Source organism: Haliotis rubra, unplaced genomic scaffold (assembly GCF_003918875.1).
Source record: "Haliotis rubra isolate DU_JTF1 unplaced genomic scaffold, ASM391887v1 Scf56, whole genome shotgun sequence".
NCBI classification, from domain to species: Eukaryota; Metazoa; Mollusca; class Gastropoda; order Lepetellida; family Haliotidae; genus Haliotis; species Haliotis rubra.
The window spans coordinates 2,969,688-2,989,511 of NW_025767257.1; the positions used below are offsets into that span (position 1 = coordinate 2,969,688).

The window sequence follows — 19,824 nt, forward strand, 5'->3', positions numbered from 1 at the left end:
ATCGATATATCAAGACTATACGTCTGCCCATAGCCTAATTAAATCTATCTAAATCTAAGCATGCAGCATCTTATTCGTGTCTTATGTTTGCTCTGCCAAGATATAGGAAATGCTGGTTGCATGAAAAAAATGTATTTTTGTAATATAAATGACAGTTTGTACTGAATAATTTCCATGATACGTACGAACATTAGCCATAACATTAACGGAAGAGTTTGGTACATAGGTTTACTCAACAAGGGAAATACTTTGTCTGCTTTCCTCAAATGAAAAAAGATGTTTGACTGATGTGTCAAATTGGGAAAGTTTTTCTCTACCCCTATGTCGAATTGTGTCCATGGACTGGGTTTCGAATCCCGATTTGCGCCCATTATGGTTCAAGGTTTGTCCATACTGGTGCTCATGGCTTCGACCTACATTCAAGACATGTCTACTTGAGGGTGAAACGGTATACCGCGGTATTAGTAGCACAGCGGTATTTTGCCTTCGGTTCGGTATACCGTAATGCAATCCAAAATTCGGTATTTTCGGTTTACGTACCGTCATTTCTATCAAGTCAAAAATGACAGTTTTGTTCATTCAAAATAACAGAGATTATGGTTATTTCTTTCGATGTTATCAAACAATGTAAGGTTTGCCTCTTGTTGTCAATTTGCTGCATTATGATCATATCTCATATATCGAACCGAAACGGAGCGAACCGAAGGCATTGCACCGCAATACGGAGCGTACCGTTTCACCCCTAATGTCTACCTGGGGCTTCCCTCCCGCAATTTACTTGACACTCCGTGACATAAATGGAATACCTTCCAATGTGGAGAACCACGTGAAGATCCGGGTTAGAATTGATCTTCAGTAACCCATGCTTGTCGTAAGAGGCGACTAACGGGATTTGGTGGTCAGGCTCGCTGACTTGGTTGACACATGTCATCGTATCCCAATTGCGTATAGATCGATGCTCATGCTGTTGATCACTGGATTGTCTGGTCCAGGCTCGATTATTTACAGAACGCCACTATATAGCTGGAATATTGCTGAGTGCGGCGTAACACTAAACTCACTCACTTCAATGTGGAGAACATACTCAACAACGCACAATCAAATAAAACGTTTTTCTGTGATTTGTTGGCCCGCATTTTGAAATCAATTATTTTGAAAAAGAAATACCCGGGGAGGAGGCTTCGCGCAGAAGACTTCCCAAATACAAAATAACTCAGGGTTGGGTTGATTGACTGATTTGTATCGTTGATCATGCTATCAACCACCGGTATGTCACCCCCAACCTCAGTTATCTACAGAATTATATAGGAAGAACAGTTGCCGGAACCATATACTTAACATGTGCAAGCATCATTTCAGTGTTCTCACCAGACCACTGGTTACCTGATTTGAGATGCGTGTAAAAGACCATTCATTTCTCCTGTGTTTCCTCCCGCCGTGATATTGCTGGAATATTGCTAAAAGCGGCGTAAAACTAAACTCACACTCCTGTGTTTCCCTGGTTGGAATATGTACTAGGTTACGATTCCCTTGTAGTTTAGGAGCGGTGGCCTAATGGTAAAAGCGTCCACTCGTCACGCTGAATATACGGGTTCGATTCCCCACTTGATACAATGTGTGATGCCTATTTCTGCTGTTCCCTGTCGTGATATAGCCAGAATATTGCTAAGTTGCTAAAACCATACTCACTGACTCACCCTGCCAGTTTAAGTAAAGGATAATCTAGATAACAGTTTCCGAAAGGAAGCAACAACCCAGGGAAATTATTCTATCGGAAGAATTTAACAGGAGGGAATGAATCCTTTTCTAGACAGGGCTCCAGTGAAGTAGATCAAGTTTCACCCATAGATAATCCACGAACAGGGAGGAGGGTGAAACGGATCTAGGCATTCAGGGCGGAGGGTGAAACAGATCTACCCATTCAGTTTCACCCATAGATAATTCACGTACAGGGCGGAGGGTGAATCAGATCTACGCAATCAGTTTCACCCATAGATAATCCACGTACAGGGCGGAGGGTGAAACGGATCTACGCATTCAGGGCGGAGGGTGAAACAGATCTACCCATTCAGTTTCACCCATAGATAATCCCCGTACAGGGCGGAGGGTGAAACAGATCGACGCATTTAGTTTTGACCCATAGATCATCCACGTACAGGGCAGAGGGTGAAACGGATCTACGCATCCAGGGCGGAGGTTGAAAGAGATCTACCCATTCAGTTTCACCCATAGATAATCCACGTACAGGGAGGAGGGTGAAACAGATCCACGCATTCAGGGCGGAGGGTGAAACAGATCTACCCATTCAGTTTCACCCATAGATAATCCACGTACAGGGCGGAGGGTGAAACGGATCTACGCATTCAGGGCGGAGGGTGAAACAGATCTACCCATTCAGTTTCATCCATAGATAATCCACGTACAGGGCGGAGGGTGAATCAGATCTACGCATTCAGTTTCACCCATAGATAATCCACGAACAGGGCGGAGGGTGAAACGTATCTACGCATTCAGGGCGGAGGGTGAAACAGATCTACCCATTCAGTTTCACCCATAGATAATCCACGTACAGGGCGGAGGGTGAATCAGATCTACGCATTCAGTTTCACCCATAGATAATCCACGTACAGGGCGGAGGGTGAAACGGATCTACGCATTCAGGGCGGAGGGTGAAACAGATCTACCCATTCAGTTTCACCCACAGATAAGCCACGCACAGGGCGGAGGGTGAAACAGATCTACGAATTCAGGGCGGAGGGTGAAACAGATCTACCCATTCAGTTTCACCCATAGATAATCCACGTACAGGGCGGAGGGTGAAACAGATCTACGCATTCAGGGCGGAGGGTGAAACAGATCTACCCATTCAGTTTCACCCATAGATAATCCACGTACAGGGCGGAGGGTGAAACGGATCTACGCATTCAGGGCGGAGGGTGAAACAGATCTATCCATTCAGTTTCACCCATAGATAATCCTCGTACAGGACGGATGGTAAAACAGATCTACGCATTCAGGGCGGAGGGTGAAACAGATCTACCCATTCAGTTTCACCCATAGATCATCTCTGTACAGTGCAGAGGGTGAAGAAGGTAGAGCAAGTTTCACCCATAGATAATCCTCGTACAGGACGGAGGGTGAAACAGATCTACGCATTCAGTTTCACCCATAGATCATCTCTGTACAGTGCAGAGGGTGAAGTAGAGCAAGTTTCACCCATAGATAATCCTCGTACAGGACGGAGGGTGAAACAGATCTACGCATTCAGTTTCACCCATAGATCATCTCTGTACAGTGCAGAGGGTGAAGTAGAGCAAGTTTCACCCATAGATAATCCACGTACAGGGAGGAGGGTGAAACAGATCTACGCATTCAGGGCGGAGGGTGAAACAGATCTACCCATTCAGTTTCACCCATAGATAATCCACGTACAGGGAGGAGGGTGAAACGGATCTACGCATTCAGGGCGGAGGGTGAAACAGATCTACGCATTCAGTTTCACCCATAGATAATCCACGTACAGGGCGGAGGGTGAAACGTATCTACGCATTCAGGGCGGAAGGTGAAACAGATCTACCCATTCAGTTTCGACCATAGATAATCCCCGTACAGGGCGGAGGGTGAAACAGATCTACCCATTCAGTTTCACCCATAGATAATCCACGTACAGGGCGGAGGGTGAAACGGATCTACGCATTCAGGGCGGAGGGTGAAACAGATCTACCCATTCAGTTTCACCCATAGATAATCCACGTACAGGGCGGAGGGTGAAACGGATCTACGCATTCAGGGCGGAGGGTGAAACAGATCTACCCATTCAGTTTCACCCATAGATAATCCACGTACAGGGCGGAGGGTGAAACGGATCTACGCATTCAGGGCGGAGGGTGAAACAGATCTACGCATTCAGTTTCACCCATAGATAATCCACGTACAGGGCGGAGGGTGAAACAGATCTACGCATTCAGGGCGGAGGGTGAAACAGATCTACCCATTCAGTTTCACCCATAGATAATCCACGTACAGGGCGGAGGGTGAAACAGATCTACGCATTCAGTTTCACCCATAGATAATCCACGTACAGGGCGGAGGGTGAATCAGATCTACGCATTCAGTTTCACCCATAGATAATCTACGTACAGGACGGAGGGTAAAACAGATCTACGCATTCAGGGCGGAGGGTGAAACAGATCTACCCATTCAGTTTCACCCATAGATAATCTACGTACAGGGCGGAGGGTGAAACAGATCTACGCATTCAGTTTCACCCATAGATAATCTACGTACAGGGAGGGCGGAGGGTGAAACAGATCTACGCATTCAGTTTCACCCAGGGTTTAGATAATCTACGTACAGGGCAGAGGGTGAAACAGATCTAGCATTCAGTTTCACCCATAGATAATCTACGTACAGGGAGGAGGGTGCATTCCAGATCTACGCATTCAGGACAGGAGAGGGGGAGGTGAAACAGATCTACCCATTCAGTTTCACCCATATATAATCCACGTACAGGGAGGAGGGTGAAACAGATCTACGCATTCAGGGCGGAGGGTGAAACAGATCTACCCATTCAGTTTCACCCATAGATAATCCACGTACAGGGAGGAGGGTGAAACAGATCTACGCATTCAGGGCGGAGGGTGAAACAGATCTACCCATTCAGTTTCACCCATAGATAATCCACGTACAGGGCGGAGGGTGAAACAGATCTACGCATTCAGTTTCACCCATAGATAATCCACGTACAGGGCGGAGGGTGAAACAGATCTACGCATTCAGGGCGGAGGGTGAAACAGATCTACCCATTCAGTTTCACCCATAGATAATCCACGTACAGGGCGGAGGGTGAATCAGATCTACGCATTCAGTTTCACCCATAGATAATCCACGTACAGGGCGGAGGGTGAAACGGATCTACGCATTCAGGGCGGAGGGTGAAACAGATCTACCCATTCAGTTTCACCCATAGATAATCCACGTACAGGGCGGAGGGTGAAACAGATCTACGCATTCAGGGCGGAGGGTGAAACAGATCTACCCATTCAGTTTCACCCATAGATAATCTACGTACAGGGAGGAGGGTGAAACAGATCTACGCATTCAGGGCGGAGGGTGAAACAGATCTACCCATTCAGTTTCACCCATAGATAATCTACGTACAGGGCGGAGGGTGAAACAGATCTACGCATTCAGGGCAGGGGAGGGTGAAACAGATCTACGCATTCAGGGCGGAGGGTGAAACAGATCTACCCATTCAGTTTCACCCATAGATAATCCACGTACAGGGCGGAGGGTGAAACAGATCTACCCATTCAGTTTCACCCATAGATAATACACGTACAGGGCGGAGGGTGAAACAGATCTACCCATTCAGTTTCACCCATAGATAATCTACGTACAGGACGGATGGTAAAACAGATCTACGCATTCAGGGCGGAGGGTGAAACAGATCTACCCATTCAGTTTCACCCATAGATAATCTCTGTACAGGAGGGTGAAACAGATCTACGCATTCAGTTTCACCCATAGATAATCTACGTACAGGGGCGGAGGGTGAAACAGATCTACGCATTCAGTTTCACCCATAGATCATCTCTGTACAGTACAGAGGGTGGGTGAAACAGAGCAAGTTTCACCCATAGATAATACCCCAGTTTCACCCGTACAGGACGGAGGGTGAAACAGATCTACGCATTCAGGGCGGAGACGGGTGAAACAGATCTAGAGCATTCAGTTTCACCCATAGATAATCCACGTACAGGGGAGGAGGGTGAAACAGATCTACGCATTCAGGGCGGAGGGTGAAACAGATCTACCCATTCAGTTTCACCCATAGATAATCCTACGTACAGGGAGGAGGTGAAACGGATCTACGCATTCAAGGGCGGAGGGTGAAACAGATCTACCCATTCAGTTTCACCCATAGATAATCTACACGTACAGGGCGGAGGGTGAAACAGATCTACGCATTCAGTTTCACCCATAGATAATCCACGTACAGGGCGGAGGGTGAAACAGATCTACGCATTCAGGGCGGAGGGTGAAACAGATCTACCCATTCAGTTTCACCCATAGATAATCCACGTACAGGGCGGAGGGTGAAACAGATCTACCCATTCAGTTTCACCCATAGATAATCCACGTACAGGGAGGAGGGTGAAACGGATCTACGCATTCAGGGCGGAGGGTGAAACAGATCTATGCATTCAGTTTCACCCATAGATAATCCACGTACAGGGCGGAGGGTGAAACAGATCTACGCATTCAGGGCGGAGGGTGAAACAGATCTACCCATTCAGTTTCACCCATAGATAATCTACGTACAGGGGAGGAGGGTGAAACAGATCTACGCATTCAGGGCGGAGGGTGAAACAGATCTACCCATTCAGTTTCACCCATAGATAATCCACGTACAGGGCGGAGGGGTGGATCTACGCATTCAGGGCGGAGGGTGAAACAGATCTACCCATTCAGTTTCACCCATAGATAATCCTCGTACAGGACGGATGGTGAAACAGATCTACGCATTCAGGGCGGAGGGTGAAACAGATCTACCCATTCAGTTTCACCCATAGATCATCTCTGTACAGTGCAGAGGGTGAAACAGATCTACCCATTCAGTTTCACCCATAGATAATCCTCGTACAGGACGGAGGGTGAAACAGATCTACGCATTCAGTTTCACCCATAGATCATCTCTGTACAGTGCAGAGGGTGAAGTAGAGCAAGTTTCACCCATAGATAATCCTCGTACAGGACGGAGGGTGAAACAGATCTACGCATTCAGTTTCACCCATAGATCATCTCTGTACAGTGCAGAGGGTGAAGTAGAGCAAGTTTCACCCATACATAATCCACGTACAGGGAGGAGGGTGAAACGATTCTACGCATTCAGGGCGGAGGGTGAAAAAGATCTACCCATTCAGTTTCACCCATAGATCATCCACGTACAGGGAGGAGAGTGAAACGGATCTACGCATTCTGGGCGGAGGGTGAAACAGATCTACCCATTCAGTTTCACCCATAGATAATCCACGTACAGGGCGGAGGGTGAAACGGATCTACGCATTCAGGGCGGAGGGTGAAACAGATCTACCCATTCAGTTTCACCCATAGATAATCCACGTACAGGGCGGAGGGTGAAACAGATCTACGCATTCAGGGCGGAAGGTGAAACAGATCTACCCATTCAGTTTCACCCATAGATAATCCACGTACAGGGCGGAGGGTGAAACAGATCTACGCATTCAGTTTCACCCATAGATAATCCACGTACAGGGCGGAGGGTGAAACAGATCTACGCATTCAGGGCGGAGGGTGAAACAGATCTACCCATTCAGTTTCACCCATAGATAATCCACGTACAGGGCGGAGGGTGAAACAGATCTATGCATTCAGTTTCACCCATAGATAATCCACGTACAGGGCGGAGGGTGAAACGGATCTACGCATTCAGGGCGGAGGGTGAAACAGATCTACCCATTCAGTTTCACCCATAGATAATCCATGTACAGGGCGGAGGGTGAAACGGATCTACGCATTCAGGGCGGAGGGTGAAACAGATCTACCCATTCAGTTTCACCCTTAGATAATCCACGTACAGGGCGGAGGGTGAAACAGATCTAAGCATTCTGGGCGGAGGGTGAAACAGATCTACGCATTCAGTTTCACCCATAGATAATCCTCGTACAGGACGGATGGTAAAACAGATCTACGCATTCAGGGCGGAGGGTGAAAGAGATCTACCCATTCAGTTTCACCCATAGATCATCTCTGTACAGTGCAGAGGGTGAAGTAGAGCAAGTTTCACCCATAGATAATCCTCGTACAGGATTGAGGGTGAAACAGATCTACGCATTCAGTTTCACCCATAGATCATCTCTGTACAGTGCAGAGGGTGAAGTAGAGCAAGTTTCACCCATAGATAATCCTCGTACAGGACGGAGGGTGAAACAGATCTACGCATTCAGTTTCACCCATAGATCATCTCTGTACAGTGCAGAGGGTGAAGTAGAGCAAGTTTCACCCATATATAATCCACATACAGGGCGGAGGGTGAAACAGATCTACGCATTCAGGGCGGAGGGTGAAAAAGATCTACCCATTCAGTTTCACCCATAGATCATCCTTGTACAGGGAGGAGGGTGAAACGGATTTACGCATTCTGGGCGGAGGGTGAAACAGATCTACGCATTCAGTTTCACCCATAGATCATCTCTGTACAGTGCAGAGGGTGAAGTAGAGCAAGTTTCACCCATAGATAATCCTCGTACAGGACGGAGGGGGAAACAGATCTACGCATTCAGTTTCACCCATAGATCATCTCTGTACAGTGCAGAGGGTGAAGTAGGGCAAGTTTCACCCATAGATAATCCACGTACAGGGCAGAGGGTGAAACAGATCTATGCATTCAGGGCGGAGGGTGAAACAGATCTACCCATTCAGTTTCACCCATAGATAATCCACGTACAGGGCAGAGGGTGAAAAGGATCTACGCATTCAGGGTGGAGGGTGAAACAGATCTACCCATTCAGTTTCACCCATAGATAATCCCCGTACAGGGCGGAGGGTGAAACAGATCTATGCATTCAGTTTCACCCATAGTTTATCCACTTACAGGGCGGAGGGTGAAACTGATCTACGCATTCAGGGCGGAGGGTGAAACAGATCTACCCATTCAGTTTCACCCATAGATAATCCACGTACAGGGCGGAGGGTGAAACAGATCTACACATTCAGTTTCACCCATAGATAATCCACGTACAGGGCGGAGGGTGAGACGGATGTACGCATTCAGGGCGGAGGGTGAAACAGATCTACCCATTCAGTTTCACCCATAGATAATCTACGCGTACAGGACGGATGGTGAAACAGATCTACGCATTCAGGGTGGAGGGTGAAACAGATCTACCCATTCAGTTTCACCCATAGATGATAATCTCTGTACAGTGAAACAGAGGGTGAATTCAGTTTCATCCATAGATAATCCCTCTTACAGCATTGAGGGTGAAACAGATCTACATTCATTCAGTTTCACCCATAGATCATCTCTGTACAGTGCAGAGGGTGAAACAGATCAAGTTTCAGTTTCACCCATAGATAATCCACGCACAGGGCGGAGGGTGAAACAGATCTACGCATTCAGGGAGGAGGGTGAAACAGATCTACATTCCATTCAGTTTCACCCATAGATAATCCACCCATAGATGAAATCCTCATTACAGGCGGAGGGAAACAGGAGGGTGAAACAGGATCTACGCATTCAGGGCGGAGGGTGAAACAGATTCACGATTCAGTTTCACCCATAGATAATCATCTCTGTACAGTGCAGAGGGTGAAGATAGAGCAAGTTTCACCCATAGATAATCCTCATACAGGACGGAGGGTGAAACAGATCTACGCATTCAGTTTCACCCATAGATCATCTCTGTACAGTGCAGAGGGTGAAGTAGAGCAAGTTTCACCCATATATAATCCACGTACAGGGCGGAGGGTGAAACAGATCTACGCATTCAGGGCGGAGGGTGAAACAGATCTACCCATTCAGTTTCACCCATAGATAATCCACGTATAGGGCGGAGGGTGAAACGGATCTACGCATTCAGGGCAGGGGAAACAGATCTACCCATTCAGTTTCACCCATAGATAATCTACTGCACAGTAGAGAGGTGAAACAGGGTGAAACAGATGAAACACATTCAGTTTCACCCATAGATCATCTCCATGGAGGACGGATGGTAAAACAGATCTACCCATTCAGTTTCACCCATAGATCATCTCCGTGGAGGACGGATGGTAAAACAGATGTACACATCCAGTTTCACCCATAGATCATCTCCGTAGAGGACGGATGGTAAAACAGATGTACACATCCAGTTTCACCCATAGATCAGAGGAGGACGGATGGTAAAACAGATGTACACATCCAGTTTCACCTATAGCTTGTCTTCGTACAGGATGGAGGGCAAAGCAGATTTCACCCCTAGATCCAGTTTCACCTGTAGATCATCCCTGTATATGGCAGATGGTGAACAAGAGCGACAGGTCCACGATTTCATGTACTAATCTCCCCTGTAAGATCCACCATCTTCAATTCTATTTTATGGTCTGACAAAAATATAATTTATCAAAATTATCTCCCAGTAACAGTTCCAGTTTCAATCCTTGTTGTGTCACAACTGACCTTGCAAATACTGATCTGCTTCATTGACTTCAACCGGTTTTCAGCAACTTGATCTATTCGTGAAACTCAGTGGGGACTGGGGTTTACTATACAGATGCCCAGCAACAGGTGATGTTTGTAAGAGGTGACCAAATGGATGGGGTGGTCAGTGGGGGCCGGGGGTTACTATACAGTTCCCCAGCAACAGGTGATGTTTGTAAGAGGTGACTAAATGGATGGGGTGGTCAGTGGGGGCCGGGGTTACTATACAGTTCCCCAGCAACAGGTGATGTTTGTAAGAGGTGACTAAATGGATGGGGTGGTCAGTGGGGGCCGGGGGTTACTATACAGGTCCCCAGCAACAGGTGATGTTTGTAAGAGGTGACCAAATGGATGGGGTGGTCAGCGGGGGCCGGGGGTTACTATACAGGTCCCCAGCAACAGGTGATGTTTGTAAGAGGTGACCAAATGGATACGGGTGGTCGGGTGGTCAGTGGGGGCGGGGTTACTATACAGGTCCCCAGCAACAGGTGATGTTTGTAAGAGGTGACCAAATGGATGGGGTGGTCAGTGGGGGCCGGGGGTTACTATACAGGTCCCCAGCAACAGGTGATGTTTGTAAGAGGTGACCAAATGGATGGGGTGGTCAGTGGGGGCCGGGGGTTACTATACAGGTCCCCAGCAACAGGTGATGTTTGTAAGAGGTGACCAAATGGATGGGGTGGTCATGGTGGGGGGGCCGGGGTTACTATACAGGTCCCCAGCAACAGGTGATGTTTGTAAGAGGTGACCAAATGGATGGGGTGGTCAGTGGGGCCGGGGGTTACTATACAGGTCCCCAGCAACAGGTGAGGTGATGTTTGTAAGAGGTGGTTACTAAATGGATCGATGTTTGTAAGTGGTCAGTGGGGGCAGTGGGGCCGGGTTACTATACAGGTCCCCAGCAACAGGTGATGTTTGTAAGAGGTGACCAAATGGATGGGGTGGTCAGTGGGGGCCGGGGGGTTACTATACAGGTCCCCAGCAACATGTGATGTTTGTAAGAGGTGACCAAATGGATCGGGTAGTCAGTGGGGGCTGGGGGTTACTATACAGGTCCCCAGCAAAAAGTGATGTTTGTAAGAGGTAACCAAATGGATCGGGTGGTCAGTGAGGACCGGGGGTTACTATACAGGTCCCCAGCAACAGGTGATGTTTGTAAGAGGTTCAAGTTGGTTGACTGTGCATCATCATATCCCAGCATTGTGGATCTTTGCTCACCATATTGATCACAGGATTCTCCTACCCAGATTGAATCATTTATAGGCCTGTCATATAGCTGGACTGTGGCAGAGGCTTGTGTCAGACAACAAACTATCTATTAATGGAAACCATTTCAGAATGAATGTAGTATTCAAAAGGTTAAGATTTAACCATGACAACCATACATCTGGAATAAAAATATTGCCATTAATTACTTTATTGTTATCCTCACCTGTTGTTTATTCAAAGTGACACTGAAGGTCGCTCATACCAGTGTGTCATATACTATACTGTATGAGCTTGACAACCTTGTCATTCATCATGATTACTATCACTAAGACTTGATCCATGTCAGATGAGGGACCTGAGGTAGCCTAGTGGTTAAAGTGTTTGCTGTTCATGCCGATTGGTTGGTTGGTTTGTTGTTTAACACCACACTCAGCAATATCCCAGCTATATGGCAGCAGTCTGTAAATAATCGAGTCTAGATCAGATAATACAGTGATCAACAGCATAAGCATCGAAATATAAAGCGGTTCAATTCTCCACATGGGTACATTGTGTGAAGCCCATTTTCTGGTGTCCCCTGCCCGGATATTGCTGGAATATTGATAAAAGCGGCGTAAAACAAAACTCACTCACCCCATGTCAGATGACCTTGTATATGTAAGAACTGGAACACCAGTCACAAGTAAAACTGATGGCGTGATCCCTGGGGTATAGATAGGGTGATGCAAGCTGCCCTGGGGTACATACACAAGGGGTTCTATCACTAATGGCTGACCTGACACACAGTTCATTGCATATAACTACATGCCTGAAACCGAAACTTGTGTCTATTGCAAGTTGCCTTGGTCACCTTGTCACACACATCCTTTGTATATAATAATATGAAAACAATATTATCTCAAATTAGCACAAGTATGCATAAAGAATGCAGTGTGATGAATGACTATCGAAATCAATTAATATTCAGAAACCAAAACTTTATTGACCTGGTTAATATTAACCAGTCTGGTTGACATGTCTTTTAAGAAAGATTATCTAAATGTCCAGTTTCATCACATTCTATCTGTATTTTGGTGAAGGCATCGTAACTGAATACATCACACTTGACTTATCTACTATTGGTCAACTGGCCATGGGTCCTGATCCACAAAGCGTTCATAACAGTTTTTGGATCGAGACCCTGGTCTTTCCATAGACTGACATTTAATTCCAGCAGTGAAGTTATCTTCTGAAAAGAATATAATTATGTCAACCAAAATAATAATTCACTTTCAGGAGCTGTGGTAATCTTGGCTTGGCAGATTAGTCTTTTCAGAAAACAAAATTTAATACATTACCCAAGCTCAGTCACCATCCCCCAATATGTCACCTATCTGTACTAACCTATAGTCACTCAAATGTCTAATTACTTGTTAAATGTCAAATGAAAGTACATAAATCAATAAGTACTGATAATCAGCTATACTTGCCTATTTTCATCTTTTAGTAGTTTTGTTTGAATTATATGCACACATTTCAGTCATGATGCAGGTCCATTTTCCATTATCAATTTCCTGAGTGAAAACATGTTAGCCTTGACATTCCCCTGCATCCCTAAATCAAAATAAATCCCAAACAATTTTCTTCAGGTCAGTGGCAACATCAAAACAAAGACTGAGATCCCAAGAGTTAATACTGGTTTTAGGATTGTTTGAAGTGCTTATCCCTTATGCCACTTTTAGTCACACATGATCAATCCGAAATGAGCTATGTAATAGAAACAAACCCAGCCAGTCTCTCATGCAAGACTTTCTACATCCAGTACTGACTATAGTCCAAATCCATGTCTATCCCTGAGGACTGTGATGGGGGGGACACCATCCAAACAACAAACAAAGCCTTTATGGCCTTGAAGCAATAACCTATATCGCACTGATAACAGGACAAATATGTGGAGAGTTGCTGTACTTATATATATTACATTTGAATGCAGTCTCCTATCTCTTAATTTCAGAAACTTTGTAAAATACAAATTTTGGCAAAATAAATATTTGACTTTGCCTGCTTGCTGCACTTAGTTCAGAATCCTTGATAAATCCCTACACCCATAAAGCACTTGGATACATATGTGTCACAGGATCAACTGTCTATACAGCTGAGTGTGAGTGAGTATGAGTATGATGATTTTAAGCCGCTTTTAGCAATATTCCAGCAATATCGCTGTGAGGGACACCAGAAATGGGCTTCACACATTGTATGGAATGTAGGGAATCGTACCCGGGTCTTCGGTGTGAAGAGCGAACGCTTTAACAACTAGGTTACCCCACCAGCCCAAGTGAGTGAACATTAGTGACCAAGGAAGATTGCTCAGAAATTGAAAGACATATTTTCTTTTTGGTGTCATTGACACTTCCTTGGGATGAAAGGATTTACTAGTCCATATCCAAGGAGACACACATGAAAAAAACTGGGGCATGTAATTGCTAATAAAGCAGTGCTGGATGGTAGTTTTTCAACATTTACAGGGTGTACACCACACAAAACCTGTGAAATACTGACAACGCAAGGCACTTGCTCATCAGGCACATTCACAGACCATGTCAAATGTAGTGAAGTATGTAACTGTACAACTAAGGAACAACAATGTATCTGGAAAGTGTTTAGTGAGGACAGACTGACACCAATGTAAAATCTTTTCAATGCTTAAAGTTACAAACATTCACATAAAGTATCAGAGCATTAATTATAAGTAGTGACTTTTTGGCATTTTCAACTTTTGTCAGTCATTTGTTAAAGAAAATATGCTCTATTCTATTTTGAACAGTCCAAACTGTATAGAACACAATCCTGGTCACTAGTTTTACTTAAAATGAGATGATTGTGAAATGATAACCATACTATCATGTGAGCATAAGGTGACTCTTTTTAATGTAATGTTGTCTAGGGTTTATATATACTAAGGCTGTAACGATTCACTCGCATATTCGGTGAATCGAACCGTAGCCCTTCATGAATTCAATTCGTTATTCGTGGTCACCAGAACCGAATATTAACGAATATTTACGATTTCTTTAAGATATGCAAGAATGGAAAATGTACTAGCCTTGCAGTAGCGCAAGTCGTTAGTTTGCCAAGGCCACACATGGTACTGTCGACTATAACTATTACATACCAAATTTGAGTGTCATGAGATCACTGGTTATTACCGTGACAAATTAACACTGTCAACATGGGCGTTTCATATTGTACATCAATCACTTAACTACAATATTGTATTTGTGAATAATTATTCGTATTCGTTACCCAATATTCATGATACATATATATTCGCCACATAGTATATATTAGGGCTGCAGCCCTAATATATACTATCAGCCTGACAAACGTCCATGACTATTCATTACACCATAACCTAAGGGAGGTAACTAGCCTGTTCAGTCAATAATCAGTGGTTTTCCAACATCAATATTAACTAATTATAACGTTGTTTGGTATTGTATGAGAAAAAAAGTGATTTTTGAGTGAACACTTCCAATTTAAAGACACCCTTCTATATGCAATTTTACACATCTTAAAATAATTTTCCTGATCACAAGGGACGTAAGAAATGAGTGGCACACATGAAAGGGAATCATACCCAGGTTTTCGGCATGAGCATGATGAGCTAGTGCTTTTCACACTTGGCTACCACAGTGCTCCTTGAGGATGCCAAAGTGCATGAGTGAGCATGGTTTTACACTGCTTTCATCAATATTCCACGAACATAATTGTGAGCACACCAGAAATGGGCTTCACTCACTGTAATTATGTGGGGAATCAAACCCAGGTCTTTGGTGTGACTAGCCAAATAGAATGAGGTTACCCCATTGCCCCAAGGAGTGCTAGAATTCTACTATCCCAAATTGACTCGCGAAAGCATCCAAGTTTCACTTCGTAATGTAGCTCAACTCAGGACTTAACATGCTCCTCAACTAAATGGCAGGCCAAATGTCATCAGATGGCAAGGCATAAACTAAAAAACCAGTCAATCAACTAGTTCATGTAAAAATAACCAACAAATAAATCATCAGATTTGTTCTTTTATTTCCATATAATGTTTTGGTAAATGAAATAGTAAAAGTTGAAAAATATTTCAGATACTGATGTTTTATATGGAAGAGCAGTTGGAATAGTTACAGCTGTGATAAATATAACAATATGTACCCTTTCCAAGTTCTGGAATGATAATTCAAAATATCAGTTTCAGACTAAATCAAATGACAATGTCATATTGTCAAGTGTGCGCTTACTGCCTTTAATAAATAGAAAAGAAATTGCAGAATCGGGTTAATACTGATTGGCATTATTTTACAATGGAACAGTGATCTGATTTTTAAGGAAAGATACCACAATAAGCATCTTACACGATATGCCAAAGGAGGAAGAGTATTTACTTGATGAAACTTCCCAGATAGCATTCGGACGTTGGGCCAACGTCTGAATGCTATCTGGGTTGTTTTCAGAAATATCTAAAATGATAACCAAAAGTATTGATCAGGATAAACCTATGGAATTGATTTTAACGAATGAACCAAAACTTTCAGAATACAATTTTTTTTAATAACTTTTAGGTTAGCAATTGGTTAAATATCCTTGCTAACTGGTCAGTTCATAAGGTATTTATCCCTCTTCTTCAGCCTCCTCCTCATCAAACTCTCCCTCCTCTTCGGCAGTTGCATCCTGGTACTGCTGATACTCAGACACCAAGTCGTTCATGTTGGATTCGGCCTCAGTGAACTCCATCTCATCCATACCCTCGCCAGTGTACCAATGGAGGAAAGCCTTTCTTCTGAACATAGCTGTGAACTGCTCAGAGATGCGCTTGAACAACTCCTGGATGGCAGTGCTGTTGCCTACGAAGGTGGCAGACATTTTGAGGCCACGTGGTGGTATGTCACACACTGCGGTCTTCACGTTGTTGGGGATCCATTCTACAAAGTAGCTGCTATTCTTGTTCTGGACATTCAGCATCTGTTCATCAACCTCCTTCATGGACATGCGACCACGGAAGATTGCAGCAACCGTGAGGTAGCGGCCATGTCGTGGATCGCAGGCAGCCATCATGTTTTTAGCATCGAACATCTGCTGGGTGAGCTCGGGAACAGTGAGGGCTCTGTACTGTTGGCTACCTCTTGAAGTGAGTGGTGCAAATCCTGGCATGAAGAAATGCAGACGAGGGAATGGCACCATGTTGACGGCAAGCTTGCGAAGATCTGCATTGAGTTGGCCAGGGAAACGGAGGCACGTTGTAACACCAGACATTGTAGCAGATACCAAATGGTTCAAGTCACCATAAGTAGGTGTGGTCAGTTTGAGGGTTCTGAAGCAGATGTCATAGAGAGCTTCATTGTCAATGCAGTATGTTTCATCTGTGTTCTCAACAAGCTGATGTACTGACAGCGTGGCGTTGTATGGCTCAACAACTGTATCAGACACCTGAAACAAAAGAAAGTTGGACACAATGTATTTTCAAGCATTTATCAACAGGAAGCAGCAGAAATGTCTATTTTTAAGTAAAGTAAATCCAGCAGATGTTCTAATGGAGACATGATAGTCAGTTTCCTTGATCAATGAGTGACTGTTTTGGACCCGTGAAGATCCGGGTTAGAATTGATCTTCAGTAACCCATGCTTGTCATAAGAGGCGACTAACAGGATCAGGTGGTCAGGCTCGCTGACTTGGTTAACACATGGCACCGTATCCCAATTGCGTAGATCAATGCTCGTGCTGTTGGTCACTGGATTGTCTGTTCCAGACTCGATTATTTACAGACCACCGACATATAGCTGGAATATTGCTGAGTGCGGTGTAAAACAAAACTCACTCATTATTGTTTTGGAGATGTGCTTAGAGTGTGATTAGTGATTGTTGCTAAAGGCATGCACACTTTTGTTTCTGTGTATATTGCATGTTGTGAAATTTGATAGCGATAATACATCAGACGCAATTCCATCCCCTGCCACCATACACACTCAACGACAGCTATATGCAAATCCTTACTTTCCATATTTTAGAGAACAAATCCATGGGATGTTGTGAAGTCACACTCATGCTTTCAAACCACATCACATTGGGTTTTATCAACTCAGTGGAAGACTTACATCAAGGGGGATTCCTTGTCATAACAGATTATTGTCCCTTTTACCCAAAATAGGGACCAGTTGGGATCAGGTTAAGAATGGCTCCCAGATACTAGAGAAGAAATATCGGTAGATAACAAACCCATCTCAAGTCTAGAAAATTTGGCAAGTCTAGATTGCCTAGGCTCTCAGCATGAAACAAAGTGAATTGTTCTGGGTGAATGTTGGATTTTACTTTATTCAGTTAACATATAATTATGATCATCTAGGTGAAGCTTCAAAATGACATCCTGTCGATCCTTATGTAACACTGATCAAGCTATCAGCCACTAGTCTGGCTCAAATAATTTTTTGTTTCAGACTGACAATGCTAATAGCCGATCTGTAGTGAACACTCCATTTGTTTCATTTAGGTAATATTTTACCCCAAAGACTGGTACACCTACAGAATACAGGATACATACCAGCCATATTGTTTAGTGTCACGTCACCCTAACCCTTACCCTAACCCAAACCTTAACCTAACCCTAAGTAAACTCCCATGCTTTCAAAGATGGCGGAAGGTATCCGGTATTCTGTAGTCTTACCGGGAAATTATACCAAATGACCTGATGTTTTTAAGCAGCATAGACCCTTCACCCAATTTAAAACAAAACATAGATATCATGACCACACTTATTCAACTTATGTGATGATGAATACTTGATCATCAGCATAGCTATAGGATGCTGCCAGCTAATGAGTCATTCCAATCACTAACGCTCTCCCACAGCAAGATCCAACTCGTTAATACAATAAGCCAACACTTGACTCAGGGCGCGATCTCAAATAATTAGTTCCTGTTTACCAACTTGCCCTAACGATCGAAAAGGTGTGTTCGATTGGAAGGGGGTCACATCCAAATGTTAAGGAGTTATGGATAACCTTACCTAATTTCAGGCAATACCACTAACGCTGAGAATCCTAGAGCACCCGCGCTAGACTTGACTCAGTAATAGACAAGCTGCGTACGGTACACTGCCAATTTCAGAGATCTGCCATGCTGGCAATTATGATAAATTAATCAAGGGTCAACATAACCAAATCTGCCATTCAAGAGTGAGTCATAACGACCTGACACTAGTGCGGAGAAAAGTTCTTACCTTAGGTGATGGCACGACGGAAAATGTGTTCATGATTCTATCTGGGTATTCTTCCCTCACTTTGCTGATTATCAAAGTACCCATTCCAGAACCTGTACCTCCTCCGAGTGAATGTGTCAGCTGAAAACCTTGCAAACAGTCACAACTTTCGGCCTCTTTTCGCACAACATCGAGGACAGAGTCGACAAGTTCAGCACCCTCTGTGTAATGTCCTTTGGCCCAGTTGTTACCGGCGCCACTTTGACCAAAAACAAAATTATCTGGACGGAAAATTTGTCCAAATGGTCCAGATCTAACTGAATCCATTGTCCCGGGCTCCAGATCGACAAGGATTGCACGCGGGACATATTTTCCGCCGGTTGCTTCATTGTAGTAAACGTTGATTCTTTCTAACTGCAGATCAGAATCTCCGTGGTATGTCCCTGTTGGGTCTATTCCGTGCTCATCGGAAATCACCTCCCAGAACTTAGCTCCGATCTGATTACCACACTGTCCAGCTTGGACGTGAACTATTTCCCTCATATTGACTGCGTGTGTGTATCTGGCGACAAACTATTCAAACTGCTAACGATTGTCAAAACACGCCAGTTATATACCTGCCGTTAAAACCGCTTCTGACAAGTTTACCGGGAGAGCTATGTCACGTGAGTAAGGGGGCCTCGTTAAGGTTGAAAGTGTTTCTCTCTTGATTTATTCTTTAGAAAATGAATTGAAAGTGAAGTATTTGAAACATCATTCTTGACGCATAAAAACAATATCACTTGTGTTTCAGGAATGCACTTACAACATATTATCCTTTCTTATCGTATTTACATATAAATGATAGTATATGCCACAGATAGCCATTTTGCTATATACTTTCGTTTCGTACACATATTATTGTATTACAAGATACTGATGACTTGCCTTGAATCGGACAAGATGTGAATTACTATTTTATCAATGTTGAAAATGTTATAATGATAAAAACAATCCCAAATGCACGATTTACTACCTTTAGAGGGCCCCAAGATCGGAATCACCTTTTTGGCAGTGACGTCACTCTTTGCACCACGTGGTTACGGTCTCGAATTCATTCATTCGGACACACGAACAGTACTAGCAGAATCTCGCCGGCGATTTTTTGGGGACATATTACAGAATTTTTTTTGAATTAATTGCTTGATATATG

At 44.2% G+C, this 19,824-nt stretch overlaps 1 protein-coding gene across 1 annotated transcript; it reads right to left on the reverse strand.

Annotated features, from left to right (window-relative positions):
- Positions 1-15,458: 15,458 nt before the first annotated feature.
- LOC124253955 (tubulin beta-4B chain-like) lies at positions 15,459-19,268 on the reverse strand. The gene is made up of 2 exons (XM_046687803.1): positions 18,654-19,268; positions 15,459-16,867 (listed from the first exon to the last, which is right to left on the reverse strand). Exons 1-2 carry the CDS (start codon positions 19,173-19,175, stop codon positions 16,052-16,054), a joined length of 1,338 nt encoding a protein of 445 aa, XP_046543759.1. The 5' UTR covers positions 19,176-19,268; the 3' UTR covers positions 15,459-16,051.
- Between the last annotated feature and the right edge of the window lie 556 nt (positions 19,269-19,824).